Genomic DNA, 20,905 nt, shown 5'->3' with positions numbered 1-20,905 from the left:
AATTAGCAGTGTTAAGTTTAAGGAAGAGAAAATAGCTGCCATTCTCAACTCCAAACCACACCCCTCTTTTTCTCTCTCATTCTCCTTACACTTCCTCAAGAATGTTTGACAAGGCTGCATTGGTGAGTATCATTTTGAGGAAACACTCCTAACACCACAGACAGCATGTGTGCAAAGCCATCCACAAAAAGCAGCCCAAGTTAAGACAGGTTCCTCACTAGTCACACTGACCACACACCAGAAGGATCACTCAGCATAATAAAGAGGTTTTGGCTAGGTTTGATTCAGAGAGCAAGGCTCTGGAGATAGCCCTTAACTATTAAAATGGCCCAGGACCAGAATTTTACAGAGTTGCTTCTTCACAGGAAATCTTATGAAATTCCCTGTGAAGACCAAAGGAGGGTAAAAGATGGAATTAAATAGCTATCACTGTATTAGTTCCTGCCTGCTAAACTGTGTATGCCTTCAGCCCAGCCCATCATTTCTTAGTATCCCAAGGTTGTTCCTTTAATACCAATGGTATCTTTATATACATATTGTTCCATTTATCTGCAGGGTTCCAGAAACCTGGTCTCTCCCTTGCCTAAGTTTTACTTCCCCAAATCCATGATATTCAAATTTTCATTATCACCAACTTGATGTGCTTAATATCCGGAAGAATGCAAAAAAAATGTTGGATTTGGTTTACCAGAAATTATAGCAAATATTCATTCAACACCATCAGGTAACTTTTCGAATTGCCACCCATTCAAATTTGCATAATCTTAGTGTCCTAAATAACTATGATTCACTGAAAAATGAAAATCCTAAAGTACTACATCCTCAACATATAGATGAAACCCTTATTTGGTTAGAAAACACTTAAAAATGCCACTTAGTACATTCAAGGGTATACCATTACAACGACTTAGTTGGAAACATGTTGCTAGGCTTCACAAGGTTACCAGCACAAACTTCAGACTAAATTTTCTTAACATCATCTAAGAATGAATTTCCTACGTATTTGTACACACACACAGGATCACAGATGACTGGATATTATTCTTAGACATTACTCCTTTTAAAATTGTATTTTAAAAATTACATATGATATAGATTGGAATAGATTCTAGATACAAAATTTGTCCCAATTAAGATATGAAGGGAAAATCAGTCTATTTCCCCCTTTCAGATCAGGTTTTTGTTTTTTGTTTTTGGGTTTTTTTTCCCCCCTCAGTCAAACAAAGTCATACCTAATTTTCCTAGAGGAGGAAATGTTCATAGGTAATAAAACGATCACGGTAACCTGCCCTCTTTCAGAGAAAGAGCAAACTGAAGACAGAAGACTGGTAGCATAGGATCACCACATAAAATTTAAAAATTAGTTTCTTTTCACATGCCACCTTCAGCTTTGCCCTCCTGAAGCACAGCAAAAAGACTTTCACCTGAAGTTAAGGCATCTAGCTGCTCTCTGGGAATGAACATCTCACAGAAGAGTGAAAGACTGAATAAACCATGCCCATAATCTAGTAGGCAATTCACTCAGGAGTTTTGCTGCCAGTAAATAACTGAACCATGAATTCTGGAGAATGGGGGCTGCATCAGACAAGAAGGTTCTTTAAGACAGTCGCCCTGTCACTTTCCTAATTCTATTAAAGCAGCGATACTTGACTATTGGCATAAAAGAACAAGGTGAGAAACAAAGGGTTGCTCCTTTCTCTGACACTTCTACTTTAGCACACAAAGGAAATAATGAATTCAGTGGCTCTTATAATTATCTTGACCACTGTTGACTTAATTTGGTCTAGAAACTACAGCACATCCATTAGCTGTGGGAATGGAAGGGTGGTGGCCATGCTCAGATTTAGCAATACAATTTCCTGTTTTTCCAGCAAATCTGAACTGATACACAACTGTAGCAGCTGTTAAAATTCTGGCTCCTGTCACCACTACTCCCCTTGGGGTCATCTCATACTTCCTCACTTCCATTTCTCTAGAAATAATAGCATGTGTGCATGTGTATGCAGGTTAGGGAGATGAAAATCCTCAAGGACTGGTGACAAATGTCCCATCTAGGTTTAGCATCTTAAGTCTACTTCCTTATAAATATATTTTGGTATTAAGTGCAGAGCTGTACTATTAGGCTATAAACTGAAATTGTATAATTTTAACAAGTACACTCAAATACATACACATGAGTGTTAATCTTCCAAATTAATCACACTGAAAAACAATGCACTTTTTCCAGTGACATTACCGTTTTAAAGACATATTCTGATATTGTTGGCAATCAGCCTGTACACTATACTGAAAATCAGAATCACTATTTTGTAGGCGTATTCATATCATGGACCCACAGTAGTTTACTTCAGGTTCTTCTTCAACCCCATTTCAGAGGGTTGCCTCTGAAGCACTTCGGTTATTTTCCAAAATCAAATCCTTCAAACTATGACATTTCACTCTTAATTCTGTCCAAAATAATTTTCTACAAGTCTGAGGCAAATATGAATGAAAACCTCTGTCCTATTAACCCAGACAGTAGTCCCCATTATTTGCGGTTTCACTTTCTGCTCTTTCAGTTGCCTGTGGCCCACCGCAGCCCGAAAGCAGATGAGCCCCTTCCCGGGGAATCGTCACTAGGTCAATTGTAGCCTCGCACTGTATCGTTCACTTCGTGTCATCTCCTCACAAAGGCATTCTATCATCTCACATCATCACAGGAGGGGGGTGTTCAGGCCACTATTTTTGAGGGGGTGAGGAGAGAAGGCGCACACGTGAGTGCACAGGGGAGCGAGAGAGACAGGCCACATTCACATAACTTCTATTACATATTCTATAATGTGGTGTCTCCCTCTATCAGATGGGGGACTCCAGGTGCGGGGCAACGATGGGGTGGAAGCCAGTGGCACTGGTGATGCAAGATTTCACCTGAGGCAGAACAAAGGAGATAGAAGTTTATCAAATACACTGCAAGGGAGTTGCAGGCAGGACAGCAAATGAGACACTGTCTAACGCAGCAGTGGGTGGCATCTCTTTTTAGAGGGAAGGTGAGGACGGACCTATGGGGCCTTAAGGAATTTTTCCTTTTTGTGAACTGTGGTATCCGGTGGTAAGTCTGTTTCCCATTTTGGTAACTGTGGTACCTGGTGGAAAGCCCACTGGTCAGTTAGGGCCTACTCATGTTTTGAGGCAGGTGCCCTGATGGGCCTGTCTGTATTCAGATCCACGCTGGTGGCCATGGGCCCTCTCTAAGCTCCATTGCTCAGGCCTGCTGCCTAAAAGTGGCCTCTACATATAGCTTCTATTGGTACTATTCTATTTCATGATTAGTTTGTTAATCTCTTATGGTGCCTACCTTATAAATTAAATTTTATCACAGGTGTGTATGCATAGGGGAAAAATGATACACATAATGTGATCAGTACTATCCCATTTCAGACATCCACCAAGTGTCTTAGAACATATCTCCACAGATAAGGGGCAGGGACCACAGTACTTTACATATAATAGTTTATATATATATATACATATATATGTATATATACATACATATATACATATATACGTATATATATACACATATGTATATAGAGAGAGAGAGAGTTGTTTACATTATCCCTGAAGCTCTAATTTCAACGGGCAGAATGTTTCTAACAGGGAAAGAACAAGAGTGACTAGAAAGAATTAAAATGAGGGACTCTGAGGCAATTCTCTTCCCCTAGCACCTCTATTCTCACTACTCATAACCACAAGCCTGAAAGCCTTAATGTGGCTCCATGTTTTTCTCTAAAGAGTAGGCAGCCAAGAAACCAACCCAGTTCTGTAGTATATGCTCTCCTCCCACCAATTTCTGAAGGCCTATCTCTAAGCAATATCCCTGAGCTGTCTAGCATGAAAAGCACAGATATAATCAGGATATTGCCCAACACAGGGCACCACATATATTCAAAACCCAAATGCCTTAATTTATTGCCAATGAAAACTGGAAATTCTGACCTTTGTAAATATTTCAATGATTTAAAATGTATTAAAAGCTACAAACAGCACGAAGTTTTCAGCTTTCTATGAGCTGAGTTTAAACTTTTTCTCACACTCACTCTTTGCTGTCTTAATACTGAGATGACCATCTTAAAGAACTTTCTTTGTGAAATTACCTCACAATTGAACTCTACAGCTTTTTTAGATGTCTAAAGCTATTAAATAGTTTTAACTTATTTACATTTACAAACAGCATTATGAACTTAAACTATATGAAACTAATAATAAATGACCCAAGCTCACTCTAGCAGTTTTCCAAAGACTAGTCAGTCTTTGAGAATCTTTTCCAAGGGATTCATTCCTCAGATGAAGTTTGTATGAAAAACTGGAGACATTTGGCCCTTTATAAATAGTCCTGGGAAACTTCTTTCTCCCATACTTTTAGTTTATTTTTACTGTAACAGATGGGAAAAAATTTAGCAAAGCAGTCATAAAAAAAAAAAGTCTTACAACAACTATCATATTAATGTTGGAACACTAAAAGCTTACAGATATGAAATATCTTTAACAACAACAAAAACACTTGTTGGAATTATAAAGACAGTTTGACTTAACTCATAAAAATAAATAGGTATAGATGCATGGGCCTAGATAGGAACTCTCTCAACTTTTGGTCCAGCTCCTCTGAGACACATTTGTTCCTAAACATCTTAACTATGTATTATTCATTTTTCATAAAAGTGTCTTCATAGAAGTTTAGAACTTCTCTTTAAAATATATTGCAATATCATATGTTAAAATTCTACAATGCTGGCCAAGAGGCCAAGCCCGAGCCTTCAGTTAAACAACAACAACAAAAAAAACGCAGAAAACAACAACAAAAAAAATCAGGGGTGCCTGGATGGCTCGGTTGGTTAAGCGTCAGACTTTGGCTCAGGTCATGATCCCATGGTCCATGGGTTCAAGCCCTGAGTCAGGCTCTGTGATGACCGCTCAGAGCCTGGAGCTTGCTTAGAGTTCTGTGTCTCCCTCTCTCTCTGCCCTTCCCTTGCTCGTGCTGTCTCTTTCAAAAATAAACTTTTTTTTTTTTTTAAATCAGGGTGCTTGGGTGGCTCAGTCACTTGAGCATTCATTGAGAGTTCAGTTCTTACTTTTGGCCCAGGTCATGATCTCACAGTACTGGGATCGAACCCTGCATTGGGCTCCACACTGAGCATGGGGACTGCTTGGGATCCTCTCTCTCCCTCTATCTCTGCCCCTCTCCAACTCCCACCTGTGCTCAAGTGCACTCTCTCTCTCTCAAAATAAACATTTTTTTTTAAAAGAAACAATCACTAATCACCATTCTGCAAAATGTTATACATCTTACTCTTGGATATATCGTCTTTTACGCAAACAGAATATTAATCATCTTGTTCCAATTTATACTAAAGTTCAATAGTTAGAAGTCTTCCTGCCAGTAAATAAATTTGGATTAAATAATTACTACTTCATTTATCAATTTCATAAGTTAGTCCACGAGGGTCAGCAAACTTTTTCTATATATGGCCACAGGATTAAAATTTTTTACTCTTGTAGGGCATAAGATCTCTATCTGGATACTCAACTATGATGTAAAAGTCCCCATAGACAATATGCAAATGAGTGGGTATTGCTGTGTGCCCATAAACTCTAAAGAAACAGAGGATAAGAAATATCCAGAATATATACAAAAATTCTAAAAATCTAAAACCTAACTAAAAAATAGAAGAATTTAAGTAAACATTTCTCAAAGATACACAAATGGCCAATAAAGATATGGAAAGATTCTCGACATCGGTAGTCACGAGGGAAATGCAAATCAAAACTACAATGAGATACCACCTCACACTCATTAGGATGGTGACTATCAAAAAAACAAAAACAAAAAACCCCAGAAAACAAGGGTTGGCAATCTTTGTGAACTGTTGTTAGGAATGTTTAATAGTACAACTACAATAAAAAACAGTATAGTCCTTAAAATATTAGAAACAGAATTACCATTTGATCCAACAGTTCTACTACAAAAGACCTGAAAGCAGGGTTTTAAAAAGATATTTGTAGAGGAACATCAATGGCTCAGTCAGTTGAGCATGTGACTCTTTATTTTGGCTTAGGTCATGAATCCAGGGTCATGGGATCAAGCCCCACATCAGGCTCTGAACTGAGCATGGAACCTGCTTGAGATTCTCTCTCTCTCTGTCTCTGTCTCTCTGCCCCTCTCACACTCATTCTAAGAAAAAAAAATTAGAAACTTAAAAAAATATATTTGTATGCCCATGTTCCTAGCAGCATTATTCACAATAAAGCTAACATAAAGCAACCCAGTGTCCATCCAAAGATAAATGGATGAGCAAAGTCTTAAAAAGGAAGGAAATTCTAATATAGGATACAATACGGATGAACTCTGAGAACATTATGCTAAGTGAAATAAACCAATCACAAAAAAAGATAGAGACTACTTGATTCCACTTATATGAGGTACCTAGCGTGGTCAAAATCAGAGACAAAGTGAAACGGTGGCCGCCAGGGCTTTGCAGGTATAGGAGTATGGGAACTATGTTTAACAGGTATGGAGTTACAGTTCTCGAAGAAGAGAGTTCTGGAAATGGATGGTGATGCCGACTTTACAACAGTATGAATCTACCACTGAACCATACACTTGAAAATGTTTACGATAAATCTTGTCATGTGTATTTTACCACAAAAAGAACTTGCAGTCTGTTTTTTTAAAGAAACAAATAGCTGAAGGGCTCATTTCAGCTTTTCAGCCTTCTGGATTTAGTTTGGTTGGCCATAGTTTGCTGATCAGTGATTTAGGCTATTGTATATTAAGTTTTGAGCATAAATATAATGTTCTAAAGCAAATATCAAAGTACCATTTCTATACTAACATCATATTCCTTTTTTTCCCGTGCATAGTTACAGAGAATTTCTTTGTTAAAGCTCTTACTATCAGGGGCTAATCTCCTAGTGCCTAGAAAAATGTGTTTTATGTAAAGTAAGGGTTCACAAGTTTTGACTAATTAGTTAAATAAAAGCAGTGGTCTCAATCACATGAAACTTGGCATTTATATTATATAAATACACCCGGCATTTTAATATTGTACTAAGGTCATAACATTATTCAATGTCTTCTAACGCATTTAGAGGAAATTAGACTTTGGATAAGAAGTCTAGTATTGACTTAATTTTATTTTCCTTACTTGGTAATCAAAAACACCTCCCTTTCAATTTACACTAAATTTTTAATAACTACCTAATAACAAAAGTAGTTGTCACATGACAAAAGTTTCCCGAGTTAAATTAAATCATCCAAACACATGAAAATTTAATTATTTTGAAGACATAAACCAAATATTTATGTTCATTTTTTAAAAACTATTTATTATTTAGAGAAAGAGTGTGAGAGAGACAGAGAGACAGAGAGAGAATATCAAGCAGGCTCTGCTATCAGTGCAGGGCCCAACGTGGGTCTTGAACTTACAAACCACTGTGAGATCATGACCGGAGCTGAAACCAGGAATCAGATGCGTGACCAACTGAGCCACCCAGGCACCCTGATGTTCAGTTTAAATTCTAGGCATTGGGGTTTTTCATATGCATTAGAATTTGTGGGAGTTTTTAAAAATATAAATGTAATTTTTAAAAGAATGAAGACAGGACACTTAATAAAGCCACTCTAAATAAAATACTCTTTGGCTAAAGATTCAATTGATTCAATGTAATCCACAGTGGCAAACACTGGGTGCCAACATACCTATTGAAGAAGAACACAGGTTTGGGATCAGATCTTGTTTCTGTTACTCACTCATCCCTTACAGCGGTGTATCTTTGAGGATGCTAGTTTGGCTCTTTGAGCCTCAGTTCCCACAACTGCAAAACAGAGCTAATATACTCCTCAAAAAGGAGTAGAAAATATTTACTTATTTAATATACTATTATTTAGTATAAAGCATCTAAATATAATTTAAAAAAAAACTAAAGCTGAAAGTGAGTTGCCTAAAAATGATTAACAGCAGCCTCCATTCTGCCCATGGCTTCACATCCATCTCAGATGTCGAAACCTACTTAATCAATAGTTCTCAGATCTGGCAGCACATTACAATCACTGGAACAGCGTTTAAACCTCTCCACACCTGTCTCAGCCCAGGCCAAGTAAAATCAGAAGAGGTAGTAGGTGTGAGAGCAGAGTTATTAGTTTTTAAAGATCCCCAGGTGATTCTCATGTTGAAACCTCAGCTAAGGTATTCAACTTCTAAGCAGTCAATAAATGTTAGCTAACAAGAATTCAGTATGTACAATCAGTAAAACTTTAGAACCAATACCGCATGCATTCAAATAAAAGCTTAAGCAAGCAGCTGCTAAATCATTTTACACATCTCCAATGAACTCTATAGCTCCAAAGCTGCAAAATTATAAAGTAGGTTTTTTACCTCTGTTCATTCCTGAGAATTTGTTTCAGAATCAAAGCATTAAAGTCCCTCAAAGCAAGGTCAACTACACTTTTGACATTTAAATTTCAAGGAGTTTAAAAAAAAAAAGTTATCTGTCAGGGCAAGAATAACTTTTCCTACATAAAACACAACCACTAGTAGTTTTAAAGATAACCTACCCAAGCTGACTCTGAACTTTAATGAATGTATCTTAAAGTGGTCAGGAAAGATAAAAAACAAACAACAAATAATAATAACAATGCACTGAACTAGGCAACAAAGTCCCAGATTTTTCTTCAGGTTTAACCACCTATTTGTTCTGGGACTTCAGCAAAGCCACTCAGTGTCTCTGGGCTTCAGATTCTCATTTGTAAAATATAGAGTTGCAATAGATTTCTTTAAAATGATCTGTTAACAATGTAAAACTTGGAAAATTACAGAGGGATTCTTTAGAGCAAGGATATCCAAGGAAGACTAAAGCAGGCCTCACAGGTTATTAGAGTCATGAGTCATGGTTTAACCAGTTTTATAGTAAGGAATATACTTCCCAAATCTAATAATTATAACATAGTGAGACTGCTCCCTGCCACCTCCCATAAACAGGATATTTTTTCCTCACAATTAAATCATTTTTAATGTTCTGGGGTTTTTGCGGGGAAAAAAGAGCAATACTGAATATGCAACAAATATTACATAATAGGCACTTGGAATATGCCAAGGGACAAGACAGAAAAGTGAAAGAAGATAATTTTTTTATGTTTATACTTTGCAGATAACTTCTCTAAATAGAATGCAAAGTAAAATGATACAGTAACATGGGTGGGGGGATGTTACTCTAGTTAAGATGTTGAAACATTTTTGCAGATAGCCCTCATTAAATTTGGAGACAAGGGTAAAATTCCTTAAAAGTATTTTCTTCATAGTTGAAGAATTAGAAAAGGCAGTTTTATACATTATTTTCAAGAATGTGTCAGTTGAACATTTAAATTCTCATAAGTAAAATCTGAAGCATCTTAACTACAGTCATGTTTATCACTAGGACAGCTCTTTTCACTCCCGCATCCCAAAGCCATGTGATCTCACCTATTTTACTCAAAAGTATTGTTCTAGCCACAAGGTTGAGTACATGCATATTTTTTATTGTACCTTAACCTGATGCATTTTCAAATCCACGGGTTTAATACTATCTTATTCTGTGTCACCTAAATATATTTCTGTATTCCTGAAAGTTGTCTCATCTTCAATTTACAGATCTCTGCAGTTCCCATGCTCTTATGATTGATATCTTTCTACCAGTATATTTCCCTGCTCACATATATACGGAATATATGAAAGAATATGTGAAAACACTGGGAAAATACGAACAGAAGTCAACAGTAATAGGGCTATTTGCAGAGGGGAGAAGATAACTCTAACAAAATGAAAGAATTAATTCATACACTACATCTTTCCTCTACGTAAGCATTATATTAAATATCTTCTATATTAGTCATGTTGCTTTGAGACTTCTCCATGTTTCCTCTAGACAACTGCCAACGTTCGCATGGTCTCTGATGAATAAACATGCTGTGACTTGCTTCTAAGGAAACGCCTGTCATGTTCCAGGGAAAAATGACTTCTCTTAAATCGGGAAGACTGCACGACTCCCATTCATCACAAAGTTGCAAAGTCTATTTTTCCTTAACGTTTCTTTTCTGGAATCTTTGTCTTCTCTTTAGGACACTGCTGCCTTCAGATCAACTATCAGAAAACAAATCTGAGTTGGGGGAATATATGTAGGAGAAGTTATACTCCATCAAAGGGGTTCCCACTTCAGAAGGTCACCGAGCACCCAAGTTAAGCCTTCACTGTTTACCAAGGCGAAGGTTATTTGCAGGTTCTCCCCGTCTCTCGCAGGACTACCAGTTCTCATTCCTGTTTACCCAAACGCTTAGCAAGGTGATTATTAGCATATCTGGCCGGAAGATACGCTTCGTTTAATATTAACTCACCATGTGACAGCCCGTTCCCCTCCAATCTCTTCAAACACGTGAGGACACAAAGAAAAGTATCGTTGTTTGCAGTCTGACTTAGCGCTAGGCTTTGGCACCAGCAATTGGCCACAGGCGCGCACACCCCCCCCCAGTCGGAGGCGCTCACCCAGCCGGGTCCCGGAACTGTCATGCGGGCTGGCAGCTGGCACACCACTGCTCGCAGAAAGCCCCTTCCTTACAGTCACTTAGACGCTGCTCACCTGCCTGGGCCTCAGCCCTCAGCCCAGGAAACTTTCTTCCCCCTTCCCAAGCGCTCAGTTACAGGTATCGTCCGCCGCTCTTCCAGAGCCCCAAACAAGGGGCTCTTTGTTACAATTTTTGCCGCAGGACTCCTCACCCAATTTCCTGGCATTCAGCTGCCCTTCAGCAACTCAGCGCAACCCCAGTAGGAAAGGAATCAAAACTACCAGACCCGCCTCCCCCCTCCCTCCCTCCAGCCCAGACGGCTTCCGAGGCGGCCGGGAGGAAGCAGCCTCCACGGCTGCCTGTCCCGCGGCCATGGAGCCCGGCAGCTGGCGGGGCGGCGAGCCGCCAGCCAGGTAACCGCGCTGCGGCCCCGCAGCCTTCGCCCTCCCCGGGGCCCCGGCGGCGCGGCGCTCGAGGCTTACCCTGCTGGGGCGGCGTCCTGCGCGCGGGGGGCTCCGCCGTCCATCGCCCTGCGGGGCGCTGCGCGGGCTCCAGCTCCCAGGCGGCGAGTCACCACTAGAGCGGGAGAGGCCGGCCGGTCAGGGCGGGACGCGCGCCCAGCCGGGGCCCGAGCGGGGCGGGCCGCGCGTCAGGGGCCCGCCCGAGCCCCCCAGCCCCGGGCCGGCCCGCCTCCCGGGTGCGCGTCCACCTGCGGGCCGCGGCTCCCAGCCCGCGGGCGCCCCCGCCTCGGGTCCCGGCGGCCGCCCGCAGCCGCGGCGGGGGGAGGCGGCGCCGCAGCCCCCGCCCCGTGGGGCTCACTGGGTAGCCATTCGGCGCCTCTCGGGGCGGGAGCGGAGCGGCCGCGGCTGCAGGGAGGAGGAGGGGGGCGAGAAGCGAAGCTCCCGGGGGCGGCCGCCACGCCGGCGGGGCGGCTCCGGGCTCCCCCGGCCGAGTTTGCACAAACAAAGCGCCCTGGGGAAACTTGTGGCGAAGAAAAGTAGGGAGAGCGAATTCCTCTTTCCCACCCAGGGCTCCTACTTTCTGTTCAGAAGGAGACAGCGGCGCGCCCGTTCTCCCCCGCTCTTCCCTCCCCCGGACCGCGCGCCCGCACTCGGTCTCTCCAGCCAGGACTTGAAGGAGGAGACAGTGGCAGCCTCTCCCGGGCCGAGGCAGGGCGTCGGGCGCTCGCGGGGCGCCGCGGGGCCTTCCCCGAGCCGGCCCACTCACCCTGCCCCATTTCCCTGCCGGAGCCCCGGAGCTCGCCGCCACCTCCGCCGGACGGCCACCCAGAAGTGGCGGGGAGGCTCGGCTGCATCGGAGCGAGAGAGGCAGCGAGCCGGAGACAAAAACTGGGGGGGGGGGGGGGGGGGGGGGGGGGAAGGGGCGTGATGGCAGAAATAGAGGGCACTTGTGGGGATGAGCACTGGGTGTTATATGGAAACCAAGTTGACAATAAACTATTTTTAAAAAAGATGGGGGGGGGGGGGGGGGGGGTGCCGAGGGCCGAGTAGGAATGTCCCTCCGCCCACGCACCCCCGGCCGGGTTTCGGGTCTTTGGGATCTGTCTCGCGAAGCCGAACGGAAAGGAAGCTCCCAGGCCGAGAGTTCGCAGTCCCACCGCCAGGGCGTTGCTTCGCGAGGGCGGGCGCGGGAGCGGGACAGGTGGGGAGGAAGGGACCGTACCTGCGGGTGAAGAGCGGAGGGGTGGATCCGGGCTGCCGCGGAAGTGCGCGGGGCCCGCCGCGTGCCCTCCGGGCCGGCTCGACCTTCCACGTCCGGCGCGCTTTGGTTTTTTTCAGTCCCAACTTGACCTCTGAGGTTGCTGTTTGATTAAAAGCGCACCTGTGACACTGATTTTTCTAATCAGCGGCAGGTTTCAGCTTGCCCCGTCTTCAGAGGCATATTTCTTTCCTTCTTTTTCAGCGTATTAACAGCTGTGACATGAGGACTGGAAAATAGTGTGTGATGATAATCCATCAACTAAGAACAAGTGATATATTTTCCTCCCCTCTTGAAATTTTACAGGAGTAAAAGAATCAGATACAGCTGCGTGCTTGTACATTTTAGTTCCCACGTGCAAGCTCTGTGGATGATTCTTTACACCTGACAAACAGGTATATTTGCTTATCTTGTTTATTATGAACGTCAGTTGTTGTAAGATGTAAGACAATTTTGACGGGTCCAAAAGTTTGCTTTCAGAATAATAATCCGAAATTAAGAAGTTTTCCTTAAACTACAGTTTAAGACTAAAAATATTTCAATAAACTAATATAGAGCGTAGGTGAAAGAACATCCTAAAGGATGTGGTATTAGCATCAAGTAACAAATCTGTGTTACCACTTCACCCTAGTGACAGGATAACATACGACAGGTGGTAAAAATTAAACAGATAGGTAAAACCAATGCTTAACTAAATGCCCCTTATTAATTAAGCTTTGCAGCAATCAAAAAGATTGCTGAAACTAACATGCTAAATACCTAGCAATATGCCATTTGTCTGCCATTATAGGTATTCCTTTCTGTGCATCATACATTCCTTCCAATGTATCTTTACATATGGAAAGGGGAAAAAAAGTTGCCTATTTAGATCTTGAAACCATATAAGAAAAAGTTGCATTTTAGTCTCTAAACAACTGAAGTTAAACAATTTCATGAATCAGTCATGCCTCTAAATGACTTTTACAGTTGCTCGCACAGACAGTAATGCAAGCATTGAGTAACAGTGAAACTAAAGTCTATAACTTTCAAACACAAAGTCAAGATTAAACATCAGTTTCAACCTTAATTTATGACATGCTAGTAATAGTGACTCCATTAGTCTAACCTGAAACATAAAACATTTTCCTAACATTTCATAACTGCTGAAGGCATTTTCAGTGCTCACCAATTTATCCTGTCCAACTTTTAGTTGTAGGGGAGGATTACACTCTCTGCCCCACTGAGGTTAGGTATGGTGATGTAACTTGTTTGAGTAAGTAAACGTGAGCAGACCTGAAATGTTTCATTTCCTAGTGGAATCACTTAAGGGCCAGTGCTTGACTCTGTGCTCTTTCCTGGATGCTGCAATCATCGAAGTGAGTATTAAGATGGAGGCGCACAAGACTGAAGCATCCCGGATTGCCGAGCATTACTTAGCCTTCCTTAAGTCTAATCGTGTTTGACAACTTTCCAAATCACTAATAGTCTAGACCTGGTGTTCTTCTCACATGGTGCTAACCTAGACCCCTAGAGTCTGTTAATTATATGCATAGTTCACTAACAAAACAGTAATCATTGTTGCTATAAACTACCCCCTCTCAATCCTTCCCTCTGGTTATGCTGAATTATTACAGCATTACCCAAGTTTCCAAAATTTTAGTCAACTTCTCTCTCTTTGGAAGTCTCCCCACCTCCATTCCATTCAACCCCCATTCAACATACATGTGCTTAGGTATTTTCTCCTCTGAAAGACCCTCCTAACTGCACAGGTAGAATTAATCCCTTAGCCCCCAGTAAATACTGTTAGGTGGGGCCAGGGTCCCATATGATATTTTCAGTTTTTCAGTTACACTATAACAAGGTTGGGGGAAGGGGGAGAGGAGTGACCTTAAGAAGCTATGTCTTATCCTTTGTGTCCTGAAAGGGTTGCCTGAGAACAGAAGAGGCTCTTCACAAATATCTGTGGAATGAATGAAGGAGTAAAGAAATCCTTAGACTCCATTCCTCGAGGCAATTGTAAGAGGTAAATGGGACCTTAAACCAGGAAAGGCCTTTTCAATTCAAAAGATTTGGCATACCGTTTTGAATGGAACAGATAGTGAGTTTGTCCCTTGAGGGAGAGAAGACTTCTTCTCCACCTGGTTTCCTACCTGATGGGGTTGGTTTCAAAATCACCAGGTAGAAAGAAGGTCCATTTCACTGTATATCTCTTTGAATGATAATTTGGGTTTCAGATTTCTGCTGGAGAGTATTAAAAAAGAAAAAGTTTTACATACTTAATAAGCACATATATGCCTATATAAAAAACAGACACTGTTTAAAGTGAGCAATGCAAAAATTGTTGGAGACTTAAAATTGGAGTTTGTCTAAATATTTTGTAAACTAATTGGGACAATGTAAAACTTCTTAATATTTAAATATGTTTTTATTCAAATGTAAGTGCCACTGAAAAGATTTATTTAAGCCATACTTCAGAGGCAGTAAATATCTTCCTATGCACCTCACTTTTGCATGTTACTCCTAAAGGAAGTGCTTATTTTATGTCATCCTAGATTGTGTATATATGTGTGTGTGTGTGAGGTTTTACCATAGCAAGATCAGAGATGTTGTGAGGTAATGTTCAGTTTTAATGAATCTCTTCAGACTGTGTATTTCATAGAAGCTCTTTAACCTCAGGCAAGCATCTCTTTTTTGTTTGTTTGTTTTTGTTTTTGTTTTTTTTAGGTCTTTATGAGAGTTTATTGGTGACAACAGGGAGCCAAAAGTCAGGACTTTATTCTCAAGTCTGTAATAGATACAAAATAGTTTATTATCATTTTATCTTCATATAGGGTTTTTTTTTTTTATCGTTAACAGAGTACCCCAACCTGACTTAAAACATAGAAAGTGTTGTCAGAAGTCCATGTCTTCGATATAAATACTCCATGAGAGAATTTTATTTTAGAGTACCCAAATCCTTCTTTTTCTCTGGCAGCCAGGAATCCTAGGCAGGTTTTCTACTTAGTCATTATTGTCTCTATCTTTATCATTAGCATATTTGCTTTTCCTTCATCTCTTATTTATCATCTTATTTTAATGTCTTTCACATTCAAAATGCCCAGCAATTGATTCATAGATGAAAATAAATTCAGTAGATACATATTTTTCAAATATCATGGTTTCTTTAATTCAGACATCACTGTCTTATAAAAAATTCTTTTGTTTTTATTGAAAACCTTTTTTTGCATTGAAGACAGAAGCATTTGCAGGAATATGTATAAAATGATTATGTTTAAAAATGATTGCATGTTTGTATGATGTCTAATGAATGTGATTATAATAGAACAGATTAGTTTTGTCCATTGAAATTATTCCTGAATGATTGTTAACTACATTTATTTAAAAGCAAATACAGGGGCGTGTGGCTGGCTCAGTTGGTGGAGCATGGAACTCTTGATCTCAGGGTTGTGATTTCAAGCCCTACATTGGGCGCAGGGCTTCCTTTAAAAAAAGAAATTAGAAGCAAAAACAATAACTAAAGTTTGTATTATTTATATAGTTTTTAATAACCATGGTATTCATAGACATTTTTATGTGTAAAGAATGTTCATAAAATTTTTAATCTGTGAAATAAATACTCAAATGAAATGGTGATATGATAATTACATTAAGTGTTGAATGCATGTTTCCTCTTAATGTAGATCACAGGTATGTTTTTGGAGGGTATGTGGGCTTCAAAATTTTATATTGTTTATGCAGTTATTTATATACTGTTAAACAGAAGAAAGAAGTCATATTTGGCTATAACATTTCTAAAATGTCAGTAAATTCCTGTTTTTCCTCTATGAAGTTTAACATTTACTTGTATCAGAGTTTGAAGAAAATAAGAATGGTACTATTTATTTTAAAAAAATGTAAATTGTGCATTTCATGGCCATATGTTTGGAATTTATTATCATGTTATACCATTTATCTTTTGGGGGGTCATTTATAACCAAGCACTCTAAAAACTAAATGTACTGAAATAAATATATTTTTGTCAATATTAATGATATTTTAACTTATATTTTATATTTTGAAACATAGAAAATCACTGCATTTTCTTAGCATAGAATTTCCAAGTAAATTATATGTTTATGAATTAAATTTTGAATAAAATGTGTATTTATTGAATATCTGTAATTCCTAGCTTTGGTTTAGAGAAACAAAGATGGCAAAGACCTTGCCTCTGCCCTGGAGGGGCTCACAGACCACTGAGTTCATCAGTAATATTTTTATGGCACTCAGTCAAGTGAAACTCTAAATAAAATTGGTCAATAATCATTGCAGGATCCCTTACCTCTCTTCCAACAGATAAACATTTTTTCAGTCCTAATTATCGAGAGAAGAAATGCCTGAGTTTAGTATGCTGTATGTCTTATACATGGCACTATACTTTTTATTATCATATACATTTCTAAGTGAAGGCTCTTTTTTAACATGCACACATTCCAGGATAGAGGTGAGGCCTCTGGAAACATGCATGGGCATGCAGGCATGTAAAACATTTGGTACTCCAGACACACTGGAGGGCAGTTTTCAGTGCCCTCCAAACTCCAAGCTGCAGAGTCTGATATATCAACAAAGTTGCCTAAAATCCATTTTCTTATTGCCTCTTTAAGATGTCCTTTTGTCAAAATGAATTCCTGATTCTAGGGGTTCTAGAATTCTGTTATTGGTTGGCAGTTATGGTCATATTCATTGGAAAACAGTGAGCCTTTTTATGTCTTTAAGGTATCAGCTCTGTTTAAGAGTAACCTTGTGATTTACAATTTAAACACCATTCTTACATGGATGTTTTCTCTCTTTTCTTATAAAAACAAAAACAGTCTAAGGAACAAAAAGTAAATTTAAATTCTATCTATTTGATATAATACAATTAACTAAATCCTTGTATCTAGAATTTTACTATTGACTACTGGATTGTAATGATAGCTGGGAGCTACTTTCCTCCCTAAAGAGCACAGTCAACTCTTAACTGCTTGTTGGTTTCCACATATCTCAGAATGTACAACTCTGACCAAGGCAGTCACTGACTCTACTTTCCAGACATAAAACCGAACAAGTCTCGGCATATTTCATTCCGCCAGGGCTTCCCATCCAACTCCTCTGCCTTTTCTCTTGGGAAGCTGAGATGTGTGTGATTAACTAAGTAGCACGGCAGTTAAGAGCTCAGGCTCTGGAGCCAGACAGATTTGAGTTCACATCCCTGTCTTGGCCCCTCGCTATCTAGGTAACATAAGGACAGTTGCTGTTTCTGGCAAAGAATTAGCATCCAGTGGAGGCAAAATAAGCATCCAGTAAAGGGTATGGAAACCCTTTTCTTAAACAATGGGAGCCACCTGTGTGTTGGTTAAGGCCTAGTCTGTAAGGCAGAAGTCTCCCTGCTCCAAGCTGGGAGCTCCTGACTTTTTCTGCCTGTGATGACCTTGGTCAAGTTATTCAACTTGAATCTTCAATTTCCTTATCTCTGTAAAGAGTCTGAGTTCTTTTTCTCTCCACCCATGTTGAGTAATCAAGTTCATTGCAATAAACACTATTGAATGTATGTATATGGACTATTAATAACAAAACTTCACATTGTAACACCTTGCAAAGTGCTTTCAGTCACCGAGTCTAGCTTGAGTCATTTGAGTTTGCAGAGATAGACAATCTTATCTCTATTTTACAGTTCTGGAAAGTGAAGCAGATGGCTTGTCTGAGGACGCAATACCAGGGAAGTGGCAAAAGTAGGAGCAAAAGTTATTTTTTCTATTTTATTATTTTTAGTAACGTTGCCGTTACTTTGCTGTAAGGATAACACATTGAGAAAAAAAACAAAACCTGGGGTAGTCCACAGAACATTAATATTATTATATAAACATCATGCTAAATATCGTTTCCTATCTCTGAATTCTAGGTCTAAGGTACTGGCTACCTAAACCTATTTTATCCTAAAAGACCTACTTGAGTTTGGAGAGACTTTGAGATTGTGGATGTTTCTAGTTTCATCCAAGAAATATGAAGGTAAGAGAGGCAAAAAGACATTTAAAGATAATCAGAAATCCAGAGGCGTTCTGGAGTGAGCCACCCTTGACCAAACCAAGAACAAAGGTGCTTTAAAATGTGATAGGTTTTTATTAATAACCTGTCTAATAGGGGATCACAGAACCCACAAGATATTCTGAAAACTATACAGAACAGGTTAACTTGAATAGGATTTCTCTTATTCCTATCAAGGCCCTTTCTATGAGGGATTTGCAGCTAAATTAATTACACTATAAAAAAAAATTACCTGGATCTCAAAGGCAGCCAGTCAAGGAAAATAACTCAAAACTGTATATTTGACATACAAATAATATGATGGAAAGAGTACACTACCAAAATTCCAGCTGCATGTAGAAGTCACTATATCTAGCACATATCAGCAATAGTTTTTTTTTTTTATTTTTGAACATTAATTATTGGCCATTTTAACTATTTTGCTCTGTTGACTGTAGTAGAAATGGAAAAATGTGAAAGGAAAGAAGAAAGGGATGGAATTATAAACTGACTATACATATGTGAATGTGTCAACTTTGAGTCTTCTTTATATGTAAATGGGAAAAATAATACCTATTTCATTAACAGACTGAGCAGAATGCCTAGCACCTTGAGGGTAGTCAGACAGCCTTGATCATACAAGTCCGAATTCAAAAGGTACTCGAATAAAAGGTACTAAAAGGAGATGTGCAGATCACTGTTGACTGAAATATTTTCTTCTGGGTATAGTATTTTATTAGACGAGATACCTAGGTAGAAGACAAAATTGCTTGTGTAAGATGATTTTCTTTGGTGTGGTTTTATATGATTATATATTTACAGGAGCTACTGTATAAATTTCAGGGGCCCTTGGGTGGCTCAGTCAGCTAAGCATCTGACTCTTAGTTTCCTTTCAGATCACCACTTCATGGTTCATGAGTTCGAGCCCACATTAGGCTCTGTGTTGTCAGTGTGGAGCCTGCTTTGGATCCTGTCTCCCTCTCTCTCTCTGCCTCTCCCTGCTTGTGTGGGTGTAAGCACTCTCTCCCTCTCTCTCTCTCTCTCTCTCAAAAATAATAAACATTTTAGGGGCACCTTGGTGGCTCAGGTAGTTAAGCATCGGAGTCTTGATTTCAGCTCAGGTCATGATCTCACGGTTTCTGACTTTGAGCCTGACATGGGGCTCTGTGCTGACGATGCAGAGCCTGCTTGGGATTCACTCTCACCCTCTTTCTCTCTGCCCCTCACCTACTTCTGCACACATGTGTGTATGCACTGTCTCTCTCAAAATAAATAAAAACTTTAAAGTCATAAAAAAATAAACATTAAAAAAAGAAAAATTTCAGCGGTAGTATACATTTTCTAGAACTTCACACTTTTCTGTTGTAATAAATAAGGTGGATAATTTTGGTCAGCAAGAACAAATGTTCTCATACAGAGAACTGGGAATGGACTAAGTAAAGATATAGTTATCTTTGGAATAAAAACATAAACATGGAATTAAGATGTTATTTCTAAGGGTGCAAATGTAACGATTTACAACCATTATCATTTTTAACCTCTGAATTCCCTGACTGCATGAGAACTATTTATGACAGTGCCCTTTAATTTGGAATGTTACTAAAACATAGTGTTACATCTAGCAAATGTGAGGCTACTTTCTATATATTTTGATTTGGATTAAGTATTGCCTCATAGCTCCAGGCATGATTCTTATGCATGTTATAAACTTTGCAATCTGTCAATGCTATAGAACAAGCTGAGTTATTGCTAACACTGTTTCAACACCCAAGAGCTCCCTTCCAATTCTTTCTGAAATATCTCACTTTAAAAAAAAATAATGTTAGCGGAAGTTGAGGAATTTAAAAAGTGAGTTGGTAGAACATGCTAGTAGGAGTTTTGGAATACAATCCTTCCATTCATGAGTTCTATACTTCAACTGACATTGGCTGTAGAAGTCTAGCAAAAAAACAACAATAAATTACTTAGTTATTACAGCATTAGCATGCCTTTAGATTTCAAAGCCCAGGAATTCAGTGAAGCTAGTCATTTTACAATTACAGTTTTATTAGTGGCAATTTGTAATCCCATATCTGTAGGAAACTTTGGAAAATAATTTTATAATTTTTAGTTGCTTCATCAATAAGATGGTGATAAATTATTATGATATTTTTAAATAATATGAGGTTATTATTTTATTTATTTATTTTTAAAGATTTCAGTTTTAAGTAACCTCCACCTCCAACCTGGGGCTGGGAACCTAAAACCCAGAGATGAAGAGTTACAGACTCTCTCCGGTACGGCTGAGTCAGCTAGGCACCCCCAATTAGTATGATAGTCTTTGTTCTAAGGTTTGAATTATGAATAAATAAGAAATTATTGTACTCTACAAAAAAAGTCTAACTAATAGGTAAGAATTATTCAATGTTAAATCTGAGAAAGAACTATCCATTACATTTATTGGAAAACTCAACACTTAAAAAATAGGATTGTCAGATTTAATAAATAAAAATCCAGGCTGCCCAGGGGCTGGACTTGTGGTGGTGCAGGCTGGGATCTTCAGCCTGGGTCGTCCTTCATGCCCGCACATCTGCCAACAGGATTCTGCCCTGCTGCACC

At 39.7% G+C, this 20,905-nt stretch overlaps 1 protein-coding gene across 6 annotated transcripts in view; it reads right to left on the bottom strand.

Annotated features, from left to right (window-relative positions):
• Positions 1-12,363, bottom strand: part of COBLL1 (cordon-bleu WH2 repeat protein like 1) — a 167,822-nt gene extending 155,459 nt beyond the window's left edge. For 3 of the 6 annotated variants that reach the window (XM_039241990.1, XM_039241992.1, XM_039241991.1), the window contains exons 1-3: positions 12,065-12,122; positions 11,798-11,941; positions 11,053-11,146 (exon numbers count right to left, since the gene is read on the bottom strand). In XM_039241990.1, the coding sequence (XP_039097921.1) occupies positions 11,053-11,146; positions 11,798-11,885 (182 nt within the window). In that variant the 5' untranslated portion in view covers positions 11,886-11,941; positions 12,065-12,122. Of the gene's footprint in view, positions 1-11,052; positions 11,147-11,608; positions 11,653-11,797; positions 11,942-12,064; positions 12,185-12,253 lie in introns of those variants that run through there. The other 3 variants (XM_039241996.1, XM_039241994.1, XM_039241993.1) reach the window with 3 other exon arrangements.
• Between the last annotated feature and the right edge of the window lie 8,542 nt (positions 12,364-20,905).

This window comes from Hyaena hyaena, unplaced genomic scaffold (genome assembly GCF_003009895.1).
Source record: "Hyaena hyaena isolate Hyena2069 unplaced genomic scaffold, ASM300989v1 scaffold_207, whole genome shotgun sequence".
NCBI lineage: Eukaryota > Metazoa > Chordata > Mammalia > Carnivora > Hyaenidae > Hyaena > Hyaena hyaena.
Note: the sequence above shows the minus strand (reverse complement) of the source record. Positions and strands in the feature narration are given on the sequence as shown.